At 54.1% G+C, this 12,988-nt stretch overlaps 6 protein-coding genes across 6 annotated transcripts; 3 read left to right on the forward strand and 3 right to left on the reverse strand.

Annotated features, from left to right (window-relative positions):
• Positions 1–636: 636 nt before the first annotated feature.
• N7474_007144 (NuA4 histone acetyltransferase complex catalytic subunit ESA1) lies at positions 637–2,424 on the reverse strand (the record flags this gene model as incomplete). The annotated part of the gene is made up of 5 exons (XM_057198554.1): positions 637–1,961; positions 2,013–2,047; positions 2,106–2,170; positions 2,231–2,258; positions 2,345–2,424. 5 exons carry the CDS (start codon positions 2,422–2,424, stop codon positions 637–639), a joined length of 1,533 nt encoding a protein of 510 aa, XP_057051994.1.
• A 292-nt stretch (positions 2,425–2,716) lies between these two features.
• On the reverse strand, positions 2,717–5,270 carry cef1 (putative cell division control protein (Cdc5); the record flags this gene model as incomplete). The annotated part of the gene is made up of 4 exons (XM_057198555.1): positions 2,717–4,691; positions 4,744–5,084; positions 5,153–5,186; positions 5,245–5,270. The coding sequence occupies 4 exons, from the start codon at positions 5,268–5,270 to the stop codon at positions 2,717–2,719; spliced, it is 2,376 nt and encodes a 791-aa protein (XP_057051995.1).
• A 267-nt stretch (positions 5,271–5,537) lies between these two features.
• N7474_007146 (ribosome biogenesis protein NOP53) lies at positions 5,538–6,952 on the forward strand (the record flags this gene model as incomplete). The annotated part of the gene is made up of 3 exons (XM_057198556.1): positions 5,538–5,671; positions 5,728–6,675; positions 6,733–6,952. 3 exons carry the CDS (start codon positions 5,538–5,540, stop codon positions 6,950–6,952), a joined length of 1,302 nt encoding a protein of 433 aa, XP_057051996.1.
• Positions 6,953–7,879: 927 nt separating this feature from the next.
• Positions 7,880–8,485, forward strand: N7474_007147 (resistance to Congo red protein; the record flags this gene model as incomplete). The annotated part of the gene is made up of 3 exons (XM_057198557.1): positions 7,880–7,905; positions 8,007–8,108; positions 8,164–8,485. The coding sequence occupies 3 exons, from the start codon at positions 7,880–7,882 to the stop codon at positions 8,483–8,485; spliced, it is 450 nt and encodes a 149-aa protein (XP_057051997.1).
• Positions 8,486–9,010: 525 nt separating this feature from the next.
• Positions 9,011–9,905, forward strand: sld5 (putative GINS DNA replication complex subunit Sld5; the record flags this gene model as incomplete). The annotated part of the gene is made up of 2 exons (XM_057198558.1): positions 9,011–9,187; positions 9,249–9,905. 2 exons carry the CDS (start codon positions 9,011–9,013, stop codon positions 9,903–9,905), a joined length of 834 nt encoding a protein of 277 aa, XP_057051998.1.
• A 357-nt stretch (positions 9,906–10,262) lies between these two features.
• On the reverse strand, positions 10,263–12,921 carry N7474_007149 (cullin family protein; the record flags this gene model as incomplete). Its single annotated transcript, XM_057198559.1, has 4 exons — positions 10,263–10,434; positions 10,492–12,377; positions 12,430–12,819; positions 12,877–12,921. 4 exons carry the CDS (start codon positions 12,919–12,921, stop codon positions 10,263–10,265), a joined length of 2,493 nt encoding a protein of 830 aa, XP_057051999.1.
• Between the last annotated feature and the right edge of the window lie 67 nt (positions 12,922–12,988).

Raw genomic sequence — 12,988 nt, forward strand, 5'->3', positions numbered from 1 at the left:
TTCCCCCTGCATCCTCCCGAGCACCTGCCTCTCGGACAGTTGATGGTGTGGAATGTGTGCTCGTGTCTTTTCCTGCAATTTCACCCGCGCAGAGCACCTCCCTGTTTGTGCCTTTCCTGTCTCTCGACCTTGCCATCCTCTCCCCAACCCTCTTGTCATCAATAGCGCGCGAGTCTTCGGGGCATGCTTCACTGTCCGCATGCATGTATGTATGCAGAGGCGGCCGCTTCTGCCCCGCTGGCTTTGCCTCGATCTTCCAATATCATGTAGTACTCTTGTGTCCGTCTGTGCCGAGGCGCCTGGTCCATTCCAGCGCTGGTAATCTATTCTTACTCTCCGGGTCTTTGTATATTCGTAGGTTGGGCCTTACGTTGCCTGGGTGGGAAGCTTGATTCCATCGCCAAGATACGAGGGGTGAAAGTGGTAGGTAGTGCGATAGATGAGTGGATATACAGTGTAGAAGTAGGTATCAGAAACAAAACAGCAGAAAAAAAAAAGACAACCCATCCCAGCCCAGCCGAGTCCATATCCATATCCATACCCATGTCTTATCCTTCCCCAAACACCGGTGTGTAACTACAGAATGCAGAGGCCCAAATAAACGCCATACGATAGAAACAAGAAACTCCACCTCTCTCACCAATTCCAGGTCCGGCTGGAAGCCGTAAAAACAGGCGGCTTCCACTGCAACTTGGCAGGATCGATCTTGCGCGCGCCCTTAATCTTCTCCTTCTCAAGACGCTTCTTATGTTCCTCGACGACATAGTCTGTTAGAACAATGACCCAGTTCCCCTTGTGATAGCGAAGCATGCTACAGACCACCAGTGTCTCGTGCACATCCTTCTCAGTCATGGAGGTCAAAACAGCCAGCTCGTTCTCACTCATTGCTTCCCTCCCCGGCTCCATGAGCAACTCGACGAGAGTCTCACGCCAGTACTGTCGATACCCCAATAAACCCAGATCACTGAGCGGTTTCTCGGGTGAGCCAAGCTTGCCTTCTCGTTTGCTGAGCTCGTAGCTGAAGGAGATGAGAAGACGGCCGAAGCCGCGGCGCTGGTATTGTGGGAGAGTCATGATACAGGCGAGATTGTAGCCCTCTGCCGAGTCTTTTTCCTTGGAGAAATACCCGACGAAATGGCAGCCCGTTTCGTCGCGGGTGCACATGCAGTAGAACAGGAAGGGGTCGACGTCGTAGTACAGTGTCTTGTGGTCCAGGAACAGCTTGCTGAGAAGACACAGGTTGCGGCACCAGGTGCGCTGGCGGCGGCCGTCGACTTCGAAGAAGGAGATGTAGTCGTCGCGGTAGATCTCGTTTCCAGGCGGATGGAGCAGTGTGCACTTGGCGCGGTGTCGTTCGAACGCACGCTGGTTATCGAAGTAGCTCAAACAGAACTCGTCGATGTACACCAGATCCACATCCGAGAAGGAATCCGGGTACGGCGAGAAATACCACGGCTCGATATCATACTTCCCCATCTGGAGCCTGGTCAGGTTGCGGACGCGGTGGATCTCCGTCGGGTTCTGGGTCATGCTGCCGCTTGTGCGCAGGCGCTCGATCTCTTCTTCGCGCGAGATCAGGGTCCCCTCAGTGGTGGGGACAGCTTCCTCCTTCCCGTCCGCATCTGGCATGTCTACATCTTCAGATTCAGCGGCTTTGGGTGTCCCGACGGTGGAGGCGACCCCGGAGCCAAAGAGAGAGGTGTCGCCGCCAGGTGTCTCGGCGTCGCGATTCTCTTTGCCTCCGGCTTTAGAGGGTCGTGGCGCTTTGCCGACGTTCAGGTTCTTGCCACCCAGTGCATCGGGCGTTCCTGATACATCGCGGCTGTCTGCCCGAACGCGCTGATTTTTGATGTTCTTGCTGGGCACGGCCTTGTTGGCGGCGGCTTTCTTCTTCTCTGCCTTTTCGGGCTGAGGCCATTCGACCTCTTGGGAGAGGTCGATTCGCGCCGAGTTGACCCATTCTATACATAGATGTTAGTATTGATAATCATATTAGGTTTACATCAACGTACCATCCAGACGCTTGTTGAAGTCGACATAGTGCACGCTGTGGAACCTGGGTCAGCCTCAAGTACAAACACACCGATTCAAAAAGAAACACGTACTAAAATGACGGTCCGTCTTTGCGCTGCCGAATTGACAAAATCTCGGCCTTCCGCAGCTCTCCGTCCTGTTCACAGCGTCAGTTGAGGTTGCACGGGTCACGTGATACGGCATCAGAATCTGCTACCTTTTGCACCATGGCCTTTACGCCGATCCTATCGAGGTGGTCAGTCCATGCGACCGATGAAAGTCGGGATCAAAGTCCCAAAAGAATATTTCTTTTGCGCTGGCTGCGACTCACCGGATGGTGTTGAGGGTGGCGAACCCTTTCTCGACGGGATCGGGCGTCCCAGTCGCCTCGCCAGAATCGCGGACGCCCATCGTGCGCGGCGGGCGATTCTCGAGTGGACTCGACGATGAAAAATGATGGAAGAGATGGATTGGTTGGAAATGGGCGATGGAAAGGAGACGGGGATGGACTGGGGGGTGGAAGCGGGAAGTGGCGACTTGGCCGAGGGAGACCGCCTTATTTGGGCCGCATCGGGACGTTGTTTACTGGGCGGATCTACTACCTATGACGACGACGACGAGAGATTCTGTTCAAAAAAAAGGAAGGCATTTCTTAATGATACACGTAATGTAGATTATACCCAAACCATACAATTCCACTTCCTTAATGCCATCCATTCACCACTGCCGTGCCAGCGACGAGCTCATCCAGCTCATCCTTCCGGCTCTTATACACCTCCTGGGCTTCGCGCTCTCGGCGCATGACGAACGACACTTGGTCGCGAAGCTTCTCCAATCGCCGGGAGATGGCAGCCTCTTCGGAGATCTGGAGCGTGCGGAACGAGTCGAGGTCGTCCTGCGCCTTGGGCAGCGCCGCGCTGGCCTCGAGGATCTTCGACCGCAGCGTCTTGGCCCGGTTCTGATATCCACCGTAGTGAAGCGCCAGCTTCTTCTCCAGCTTGTTCCCGCGCTCTGCTGTAGCAAGCAACGAGGCCTGTACGTTGTCAAATGCCCCGATCATGCGTTGTTCCTCCTGGAACGGGTCCTCCTCGTCTTCGTAATTCTCCAAGCCCGGGAGGGCATTGACGCGAACCGAAGACCACGCATCATCGAACTTGCCCTGCCACTCCTCCAGCTGTTGCTGTGCTTCTTTGGAGGCTACTTCGGCAGCAATGGCGGCGTGAGCCGCCTCCAAAAACCTGTCGTCCAGACGACCCAACTTCGGCGCCTTGCCCTCGACCTTGCTGCCAGGGACAGGGTGTTTGAGGGAGTCGTGTGCGATGAGGACCGCGGCCTCTTGGGCAATCAGACCGCCAATCGGATCAGTGGCATGAGAAGCACGCTTCATCAATGCGCTCAAGTCAAGAACAGCAGGTCGAGGCAGGCCGCGCTGATACACCTGGGACTGACGTTTGAACTCGGCTTGAGCAGCCAGCGCCCGTGCCTCCTGTTCTCTGCGGTCACGCTCAGCAGAATCCTCCTCGGTGAACTCCACAGCAGCCATGGGCTCCGCCGATTCGGAAGGAAGCTCTTCCAGTTCCCACTCCGTCTCCTTGGGTCTGGGAAGCGAGGACAGCTTGCTACGCATCTGCTGCCGCGTGAACTTTTCAAGCATCTTGATGTCTCGGGGCGTGCTGCCGACGAGCTGGCCCTCGCCCTCCCGATTCAGTGCGAAGTGATCCCGCGGCGTGCGCAGCGGTGTGGCACCAGGGCCGACCCCGCCGACCATAGGTGTCGCGCCAACACCGTTGGCCTGTCGGAATGGCGTCGCCATCGGGTTAGGAGTGACAATCTCCTGTCGACGGGGAGCGATGCCATCGAAACCGGTCGAAGAGCCGCCCTCATGAAGAGGAGTGTTCTCGCCTCCAAGAAGGGACGACTGCGTCTCAGTCAACGCGCGAATGTTCTTAATTTCATTGGCGATGTGATCCTCCTCCGGAGCAGCCCGTGGAGTTCGGATCGGTGTTCCTCCAACAATGGACCCATAGTTCCCAATCAGCCCGCGCGTCCCTTCTTCATCGGCACTCATCCGGCTAGCCTTATCCCCAGCCATTCCCATTTTAATAATATCCTCCATCTCACCTTCGCTGACCTGCGGTGTTGGAAGGACGAGAGCTCGGCGTTTGCTGCTCTGTTCAGCTTCACGGATTTTCTGCATTTGACCAGCCCGCGCTGCGGCCGCAGAGGCAGCAGCGTTGCTGTTCTTGTCGTTCTTTTGCTTCTTTCTCTCCGCGTCGTCATCTTGATCACCCTTGCGCTTGTTGGCCAGCTGCTGCTTCCGCGGATCGAACATTTCACGCTGGCGCTCGTTGCGTTCTTTCTCTTCCATGGTATCGTAGAATCCCGGAGCAGCGGGCTTCTCGAATGGAATATCGGCGTTGTAATCCATTTGGCCAGGCTTCCGTGTCACAACCTTGACGTTGATTCCGGCATGCTTGAGCTCACGACGCTTTTGCAGGACGGCTAGGCGGCGAGATTCCTCTAGTTGGCGCTCCCGTGCTTTCCGCTTCGCCTTCTTTCCCTGTGTGTTGGCAAGACGAGCTCGTGCTTCGCTCAGCATTTCCTTCTCATCTTCATCCAGGTCGATCGTATCAGGACGGGCTGGCTTGGATTCGGGATCTGGGTCGAGTTCTCCAGGACTGAAAGACACTAGTTAGCTTGATCCAAAAGAATTTGATTAAAAAAGCATACCGTAGGCGGCGAACATCGTCCGCACTGGGGGCTGCCGACTCATCGCCCGGCCCGCCCAGGCCCAAGTCGTCATTTTCACGGGATTCCGCCTCATCAAGAAGTTTTTGGTAGCGTTCAAGACACTGTGTTGCGGTGCGGCCGACAATGGGGGCGATGGTGCGCCATTGCGTGGGCATCAACTTGGCCAGATGCAAGAGCTTCTCATCCTCCTCGCGCGACCATTCGACCTTGCGGATGCCGGGATCCAGCCATTCCACCCAGCGTGCCTTGCATTGCTTCGGTGTCTTCCGGGCGAGAAGGGAGGATACTCGGGCCCATTGGTTGAGACCGTATTTGGAGACCTGTAAGCGCATGAGGTTAGCACTGATTCATTCGTCAAATATGATTATCGATTTGGGTAAAAGCTTACAGCTGCCCGAAGCACCTCATCTTCAATGTTGGTCCTGGAAGCGTGTTAGCAGCAGTGCCATGGAGGCTAGTAATCCATCGGGAGATTCTTACCAGACACCTCCTTTAACGACAGGCATGACGCGCGACTGCACTCAGCGGGCTGTCGAATCTCTTGAGCACAGAATAATGACCAAGGACGATGGGGTAACGTGACAGCCCCGGGAGATGTGCGCGCAGCAAATCGACGTGATCGATGATGAGGCAGAAAGCGAGTCGAAAATGAGTTCGCAAAGCGTGACTTTGCCGCGTTTGGCGCCCCCGCGGGTGCTTATGTCAGCAGATCCCGAATTTTTTCTAATTTTTGGAATTTGCGATAAGAAAAGTTCACGTATTGCCAGTCAACCATGTCGACTTCACTGGCTGCCCCCCAGCAGTACAAGCAGCCCTCGCGCAAGGGTAAGAAGGCCTGGCGCAAGAATGTCGACGTTACCGAAGTGCAGGAGGGTCTGCGTCTCCTGAAAGATGAAGAGATCAAAGGGTAAGTCCTACTTTCGTCACTACTGCGCGAATTTAGTTCTGACTTGGGGGGATTAGTGGCGTCCTCGCGGAAAAGCCTTCGGAAGAACTGTTCACCATCGACACCAAGGGTGACGAGAATGTGCGGAAATCCTATGCAAAGAAACACAAGGCACTCAAGGCCGACGAGATCCTAGCCCAGCGCTCAGCAATCCCAGCACTGGACTCACGCAAACGTGTGAATCCCAATGTGACTGATGGGGTCATTGAGCCGAAGACCAAGAAGCATAAGAGCGACTGGGTCAGCCGCAAGGAATTGCTCCGTTTGAAGCAGGTTGCTAAGGATGCAAACCCTGCCACCAAGACCGCGGGCGATGAGATCTACGATCCCTGGGAGGACGAAGAAGATCAATCAGCACCCGTCGAAGATCCTCGATTTGATTTCTTGGAGAAGCCGAAACCGAAAGTTGCGCCGTCTACATTAAAACAAGCACCGATTTCCCTTGCAGCAAATGGGAAGTCGGTACCGTCGGTTCGGATGCCGCATGGCGGGACCAGCTACAACCCTGTGTTTGAAGAGTGGGATAATCTGATCGAGGAACACGGCAAGCAGGCCGTGGAGGCAGAGAAGAAACGCCTGGAAGAGGAGCGGAAAGAGCAGGAGAAAGAACTCCTGCGTGCCAAGGCCAATGAGGATGACGGCGAAGTCAAGTCGGATGACGAGAGCGCATGGGAAGGGTTTGAAAGCGAGTACGAGAAACCCGAATGGTTAAACAAGAAGCGGCCCGAGAGAAAGACCAAGACGCAACGCAACAAGATCAACCGGCGCAAGGAGGCCGAACGGCAGGCCAAGTGGGAGGCTAAGCTGAAAAAGAAAGAGGCGCAGCTTGAGCAAGTGCGGGAACTTGCTGAGCGGACCCAGCAGCAAGAGCTGGAGCGTCAGATTCAAGACCAGTCGGATGCCGATGACTCCGAGGAGGGCGATGATACTGCTCTGCGGCGGAAGCCTCTGGGTGGGAAGAATCTGTAAGTCTTTTTTGTCGGTGTTTTCTTTTCTGTATATCAAACTAACGAATACTTTAGCGCCCCGGAGAAACCATTGGAGCTTGTGCTGCCCGATGAACTGCAGGACTCGTTGCGTCTGTTGAAACCCGAGGGCAACTTGCTGGACGACCGGTTCCGCACGCTGATTGTGCAGGGCAAACTCGAGTCTCGCAAGCCAGTGACGCAGGCGCGCAAGGCCAAGCGGAAGGTGACAGAGAAGTGGGCCGCGAAGGACTTCAAAGTTCCTGGTCTGGAGTGAATTTTTTCTACAAAAGCGTGCATTTAATGATTGAACATGGATATACATTATCTAGCGAGTATATTATTTTCTCTAGCCCAAATTATCGGCTATGTGGATCTTGTAGCAGTCTGAAGGTGTATGCTAGGCCAGTGATTATTAAAGCTTCAGTCAGATATCGTTCACCCAGTGATATTGATATCGATCATTGTGCACGTAGTCACCGCTGACATCGGTTGGGTTCGCAAGGGTATGTACATAGGAGTAAAAAGGGCTAAAGAAGGCTCGTGGGCTCAAGTCACGGCCTCGATCCTCTTGTATAAGTGTAGCATTGGCCCTCCGAAGCAGCCTGGCACAGCTCACATCTATTTTGATAACCAACTTGGAGCCTCAGATTCGAATAGTATATGGACATGAAAATTGAGACTAAATACCACAACGCTATAGAATTGCGCAAAAAACAGTGCACTGTTTCGAGAGACTACGCCCATAGCGACAAGGCCCACGGCCTGGAAGGATCATTTCGTCCATATAATTGCACATATTAGTTACGGCGTAGTCAGCTACATGTACTACTATTACTTTTTCGGGGAGCAGTTGCTGCTGAGCAAGATCATGATATCGAGTATACTATGGAGGATGCAACGTTGTGGCTCCGCCTAGATCCACAGCGATCCGGCAATCCCGATCCGCCGGCATTCGAGGACACTTACGTAGGAGTTCAGTGGCAGTGTCCATCCTCCTAATGTGATTGGTTATAACACATACTTTTAAAGTGGCTGTACAAGATCCTATCACGTGCCCATCAGTGCAGCCTAGTGCCAAGCCACCGGGCAACTACCCCAGCCTCTCTGCTGCCTTCTTCTCTTCCTCATCCTCTTTCCTCTGGGCTTTTATTTTCGTCGGTCGTGATCAGCTGGGAAGTGCATCCGGCAGCTATCCACCACCATGGCAGTTATTGACAAGCGATACTGGTAAGTACCATTCTCTAATGCGTGCGTCCCCGATCAAGGGAGACGCCCGCAACTTCTCGGCCCCAACCTCGACGTCGCTGACCGTCTATCCACCACCACAGTGATGCCTACGGCTACTGCTACTCAACCTGGAACTCCTGGGGCCGCTGGGTCGCATTCGCCGTCATCGTCGGCGTCGCGTTCCTGATCTTCTTCATTTTCATGTGAGTATCCCTCTTGCTGCTCAGCTCGAGTGTGGCCATTGACGTTCTCTCTCAGGTGTTTCTCTGCCCGTCGCCGCCGCACACACGGTCTGCGCCCCTACGCCGGTACAGGCTGGATGGCTCCTCCCCCCGGCCCTCCTCCCCCCAACCAGCCCGGCTACCAGCAACCCTACTACGGCGCCGGAGACCCTTACTACCCAGCCACCGGTCCGCCACCGCCGCAGTACGAGCCCAACCCGCAGAACTATGGCTACTTCGGGTCGCAGCCAACACAACAGCAGCAGGGCATCGAGCTGCAGTCGCCGCCGCATGCCTACGCGAACCGCTCTGACCAGCCTTATTCGCCGCCTGCTGGTCCGCCGCCGAGTAAGGCATAATCAGGATCATTTACAAACGAACCATGATCTATTATTGCAATGAAAGGTACGGATTGGCGGCGTTAATATTATTTTCTTGGGCTGGTATCTCCAGATTGACAGGGGGTGGTCTCCACGATATCTTCTTGGTGTGTGTCAGATCCAGCCATCTTCGAACACGCAAACCCGCAGACCCCCGGGGCAAAGAAGGCTCGGACATAGATCTTTTATCTTGGGCGAAATGATTCTACGCGTGTATTGTGCACTGTATCTAACTAATGAACTACTCCTACATTACTATCACAATCATTGAATAATAAAAGCCTGCAGCTACAACAATTATTGCCAAAATAGCTACATGTTCCAGTCAAGAACAATAATTATAACAAGCAAGGAGACACGCCCTGAAACTGATCATCAAGATCATCATCAAAAAATTAGTCCTGCCTCAGGCAACGCAGATCAGCCTCCGTCTCCGCCCTCCGCCCCGCCCTCAGCTCTGTTGTCCCAACTGAACCATTCGAGCAGTGACGAATTGCAAAGGCCATGGACATTGACGACATCCTGGCCTCCGTCGACCGCGGCGCAGGCGCCAGCCCGGCCTCCACCGCAATCGACCACCAGCTCCTAACGCGGTTCTGGGTCGCCGAGCGCGCCGTGTCGGAGGTCCTCCCGTGGCCGACAGCATTGATGGAGCGAATGATGGACCGGGTGCGCTGGCAGGTATATACACCGCGCGTTGTCTCAGTATCCAAATCCACCATGTTGACCGAGATATCTGCAGATCGAAACAATCGAAGACCTTGCCGCGTCCTCCTCCGACGCGCCAGACCCATCATCCAAATCCAACAACGCAACACTCAACCTCCGCCTCTCAATTCTCCAAACCGACCTCGCGCGCACGCAATTCCTTCTGCGCAGCGTCCTCCGCACACGACTCGCCAAACTCTCAAAGCACAGCATGCACTACCTCGTGCTCCTCTCCTCCCGCTCCACAAAACCCTCCGCCACACAATCCGAAACACAACCCTCCCAATCAAGCATCGACACCTCAACAACAAACACCAGACCCGAAGACTCGGTTCCCGACATCTCGAGCGTAACGGACCTCTCCCCGCTCTCAGAGGCAGAGGCGCAGTTCCTGCACACGCACCAGTCTCTGCTTGCGTCGCACTATGCCGGCTCGTTTATGGGTGCGTTCCCACAAAATCTGAGGCGGTTGGATGATAATGCGGGTGGGACGAGTATGGTGCAGGGCCCTGATAACAGGGAGGTCGTTTTTGTCAGGTGTCTCGGTGGTGAGGTTCCTGTTGTTATTGCGGCGGCGGGGGAGGAGGATGCGATTGATATTGGGGTGACGATGCGCATGGGCGATGTGTGGGTTGTGCGGTGGGAGGGTGTTAAAGATGCGTGGGAACGGGGGGAGGTGGAATTGCTTTGATATCTTGATATCTTTGTTTATGGATCATGGTTGGATGGCATGGGATGGGATACATCTAGCAGGCGTTGTTCTTGATTACTTCTGTTTATATGACGGAATATAGAAGCTGGAGTATAATTTTGATGAATTTATGATTGATTCTGATTTCATTGTTTGAACCATTTATGCACAATCCTAAACCATGTCATAAAGAGCATTCGTTCTATGAACATTTCATTCATCATGCCTCCACCCACCCGGAAGACGCCAAGCGCTAAGCAGAAGGAATAACACCGGGAGAAAAATAAAGAGGCCATGGCCATGGCCATGCAAAAAAAGACGCCGAATAGATGTTTGTTTGTGCCATATTTGATTCGCTCACGCAACGTATCCGTATGTAGGAGGTTCCTCGGACACACGCTCGAGGTATTCGCGGTCAATAAGACTTTCGATACGACGTTTGACCATGTTGACATCCGGAACGAAACGGGACGATAGTTGGGAGAGCACTTCTGTCATGAGCTGGGAGTGGATGAGGGTTTTGCGTTGTCTGGAGAGGGAAAAGTGTTAGTTTAGTTTTGATTTTCAATGCCCGAAAAGAACTTACTTCATGATGCGGACAATAGCAGCCTCAATGCTGCCGCCGCGTTCGTCGTTCATCTTCTTCTCCGTTTCCTTCCGCTGGTCGAGGCTTTCCACTTTGTTGGCGCCGCCGCTGACCACGCCGATGCGGACTTTGACGAAGGGGCTTTGGAAGTCGTTGTTGAAGAAGAAGCGGTCCGTGGGCTTGACGTCCTTGCTCATGGGTTCTTTCTTCAGCACCCGTGTCTTGGGCGCCACGGCCAGGGACTGCAGGTTGCGGATGAGGTCGTGATCGGGAATGCGCGTCTGGGTCTGGATATCCTCGTAGGTGAGAGACTCCCCGCCCGGCACGTCATTGAACAACATCAAAATGATCAGCGCGTAGGTGGAGACATTGAGCTCGTAGCGCTGCACCTTGCCATTGGATCGTTGGAAGGAGGCGCGGATATCCGCCGTGCCCATGCTCGCCTGCCAGGAGAGCTTGCGCCCATTGTGTTTGTCCAGATAGAATTTCTCGAAGCTCTGCTTGAGGCTATCGATCTCCCGTGGGAAGATGCATGGCAGCTGCACCGTGCCCTCCTTGGTGGCAGGCATGATCTCCATCGGCCACATGGTGCTGGTGAGCACATTAATCTCCAGATCCACGCGCTTCTGGTCTGGGTCCCCGCTGCGCGCAATGTGCTCCTTGTAGCTGTTGGTCAAATCCCCGGAGATGGTCATGTCCTTGAACATCGCTTCGATACGCTGTGTGAACTGGTTGCCGACTTCCATCTTCATCTTAGAGATCATCTGGCGCTCGGCGTCCATGCTGGCAGACCGCTTCATCAAGAGACGGCGAGACAAGTGTTTCTTATAGTAAGTTTCAAACAGATCCTTGTCCTTGATGTATCGAAGCATCGTGATGCCATTGTCCAGGAGTGTATCCACTTCGCTCTCAGTCTTCCCCTTGATGCCCTTTTTCAGGTTCTCGTCGAAGAAAAGAGAGAGGTACTCCGAGCAACGGGGATTCATATTGATGAACTCGGAGAAGCTGGTCATGATCGAACTCTGTAGACCCTGGTCGGACAGGAAGGCTTTTTCCCAGACCTTGTCGAATTGGCGCTTAAGGGCCAGAATGTCGTCAACCCACCGAATAGCAATCACAGTTTGCTGGTTCACAGCAGGCTTTTCTTTCTCCTTGCCCTTCTCCGACTTTTTCTCGTCACTAGCGGCATCCTTTTCACCGGTCGACAGCGCCGGCGCCTGAACTGCCAAGATCGTGGAAGCGTTGATTTCTCTCCCCAGTTCCACGATCCGCCTATACACTTGTTTTGTCAAAGCCTCCTTCTTCTTGTCGACTCTCGCATTGAGCTCGTAGACGTTCCGCAACCCGTCGATTTGGTTGTGATCCAGCATTTGCCGGACCCCCGTCCCTTCCAGGTTGACGACTTCCTCGATATTCTTGCGGATCAGCTCCTCATCCACCAAGTCCAAAATCTTTTGTTCTGTGATGGCTGATAATGTGTACCGGCATCGCTCTTGCTCTTCAGCTATCCGTTGCGAGGCGAGACGGCAAAATGTAGTGGCGTCGGCAATCTCGAGCAAGCGCTGTCCCTCGGCTTGATAGAATTCTTTGCTCGTTTCGAGAAACGCCGGCTCGAAGATAGTTAGGTAAAGCTTTGAGCTTTCCTCCTCTGTGATGGTTTCGTAGAGGCCTTCGAGCATTTGGATACAGTGTCGGATGAGTGGCCGTTCGATCATATGGCCGGCCCGTTCTAGTTGGATCATAAACAGAACGGTGGACTCGAGCACGTTTGCGACGCTCGTCTGGGTATCAGAGGACACAGCGGCCCGGAGCACATGGTCGCGGAACAACGCCATGGCTGCGACATAAATCGAGGGTTTCGTGTGGTCTCCAGAGACGATCCGGTCCTATGATAAAGCGTAAGCAAACCAAACCATCACCAAGATTGACTTGCCTTACCATATACATCAAAACATCCGTGATCATGCCCATACAGAGTTGGTGATCCTCCCAGGCCCCCTTCAGCACTGCCAGGAACTTTTCCCCCGCCGCCCGCCGCTCATTTGCTTGATCCTGTACATCCACCGACTTCTGGGACCGGATGAGACTCGAGGATATTGAACCGGTGATCCGTTTCTGGACCTCATTTTGCAGCCACTCTTGCTCAAGCGTCTTGACCTTCTCATAAAGCTCCTCGCCCCGCATCATCAACACGATCTTGTAGGCATTCCGATAAAGCTCCTCGAAGGAGAGAGCCGAGGCATTTTTCGTGTTGATCTCGGTGAGTGAAGAGGAAAGCACCGTCCAAATGGAGTCGAAATCGTCTGTTTTCTGTGCAGAAGCGAAACCCTGGTGACGATCCGTTAGCCTCACGACGCCTATTGTGACTGTTCACGCAATACGCACCCTTCGAGGAGCTCGAATCTTGTGCCGCGCTCTCATTGTCGCCATGGTGCTTGCAAGACCGCAGCCTCTGGTGGGATGAACAAGAGGGACAGCTCCGCGGAGTCGGACTTTC

This window comes from Penicillium riverlandense (assembly GCF_028828495.1).
Source record: "Penicillium riverlandense strain IBT 135883 chromosome Unknown utg000006l_segment0_segment0, whole genome shotgun sequence".
Lineage (NCBI taxonomy): Eukaryota > Fungi > Ascomycota > Eurotiomycetes > Eurotiales > Aspergillaceae > Penicillium > Penicillium riverlandense.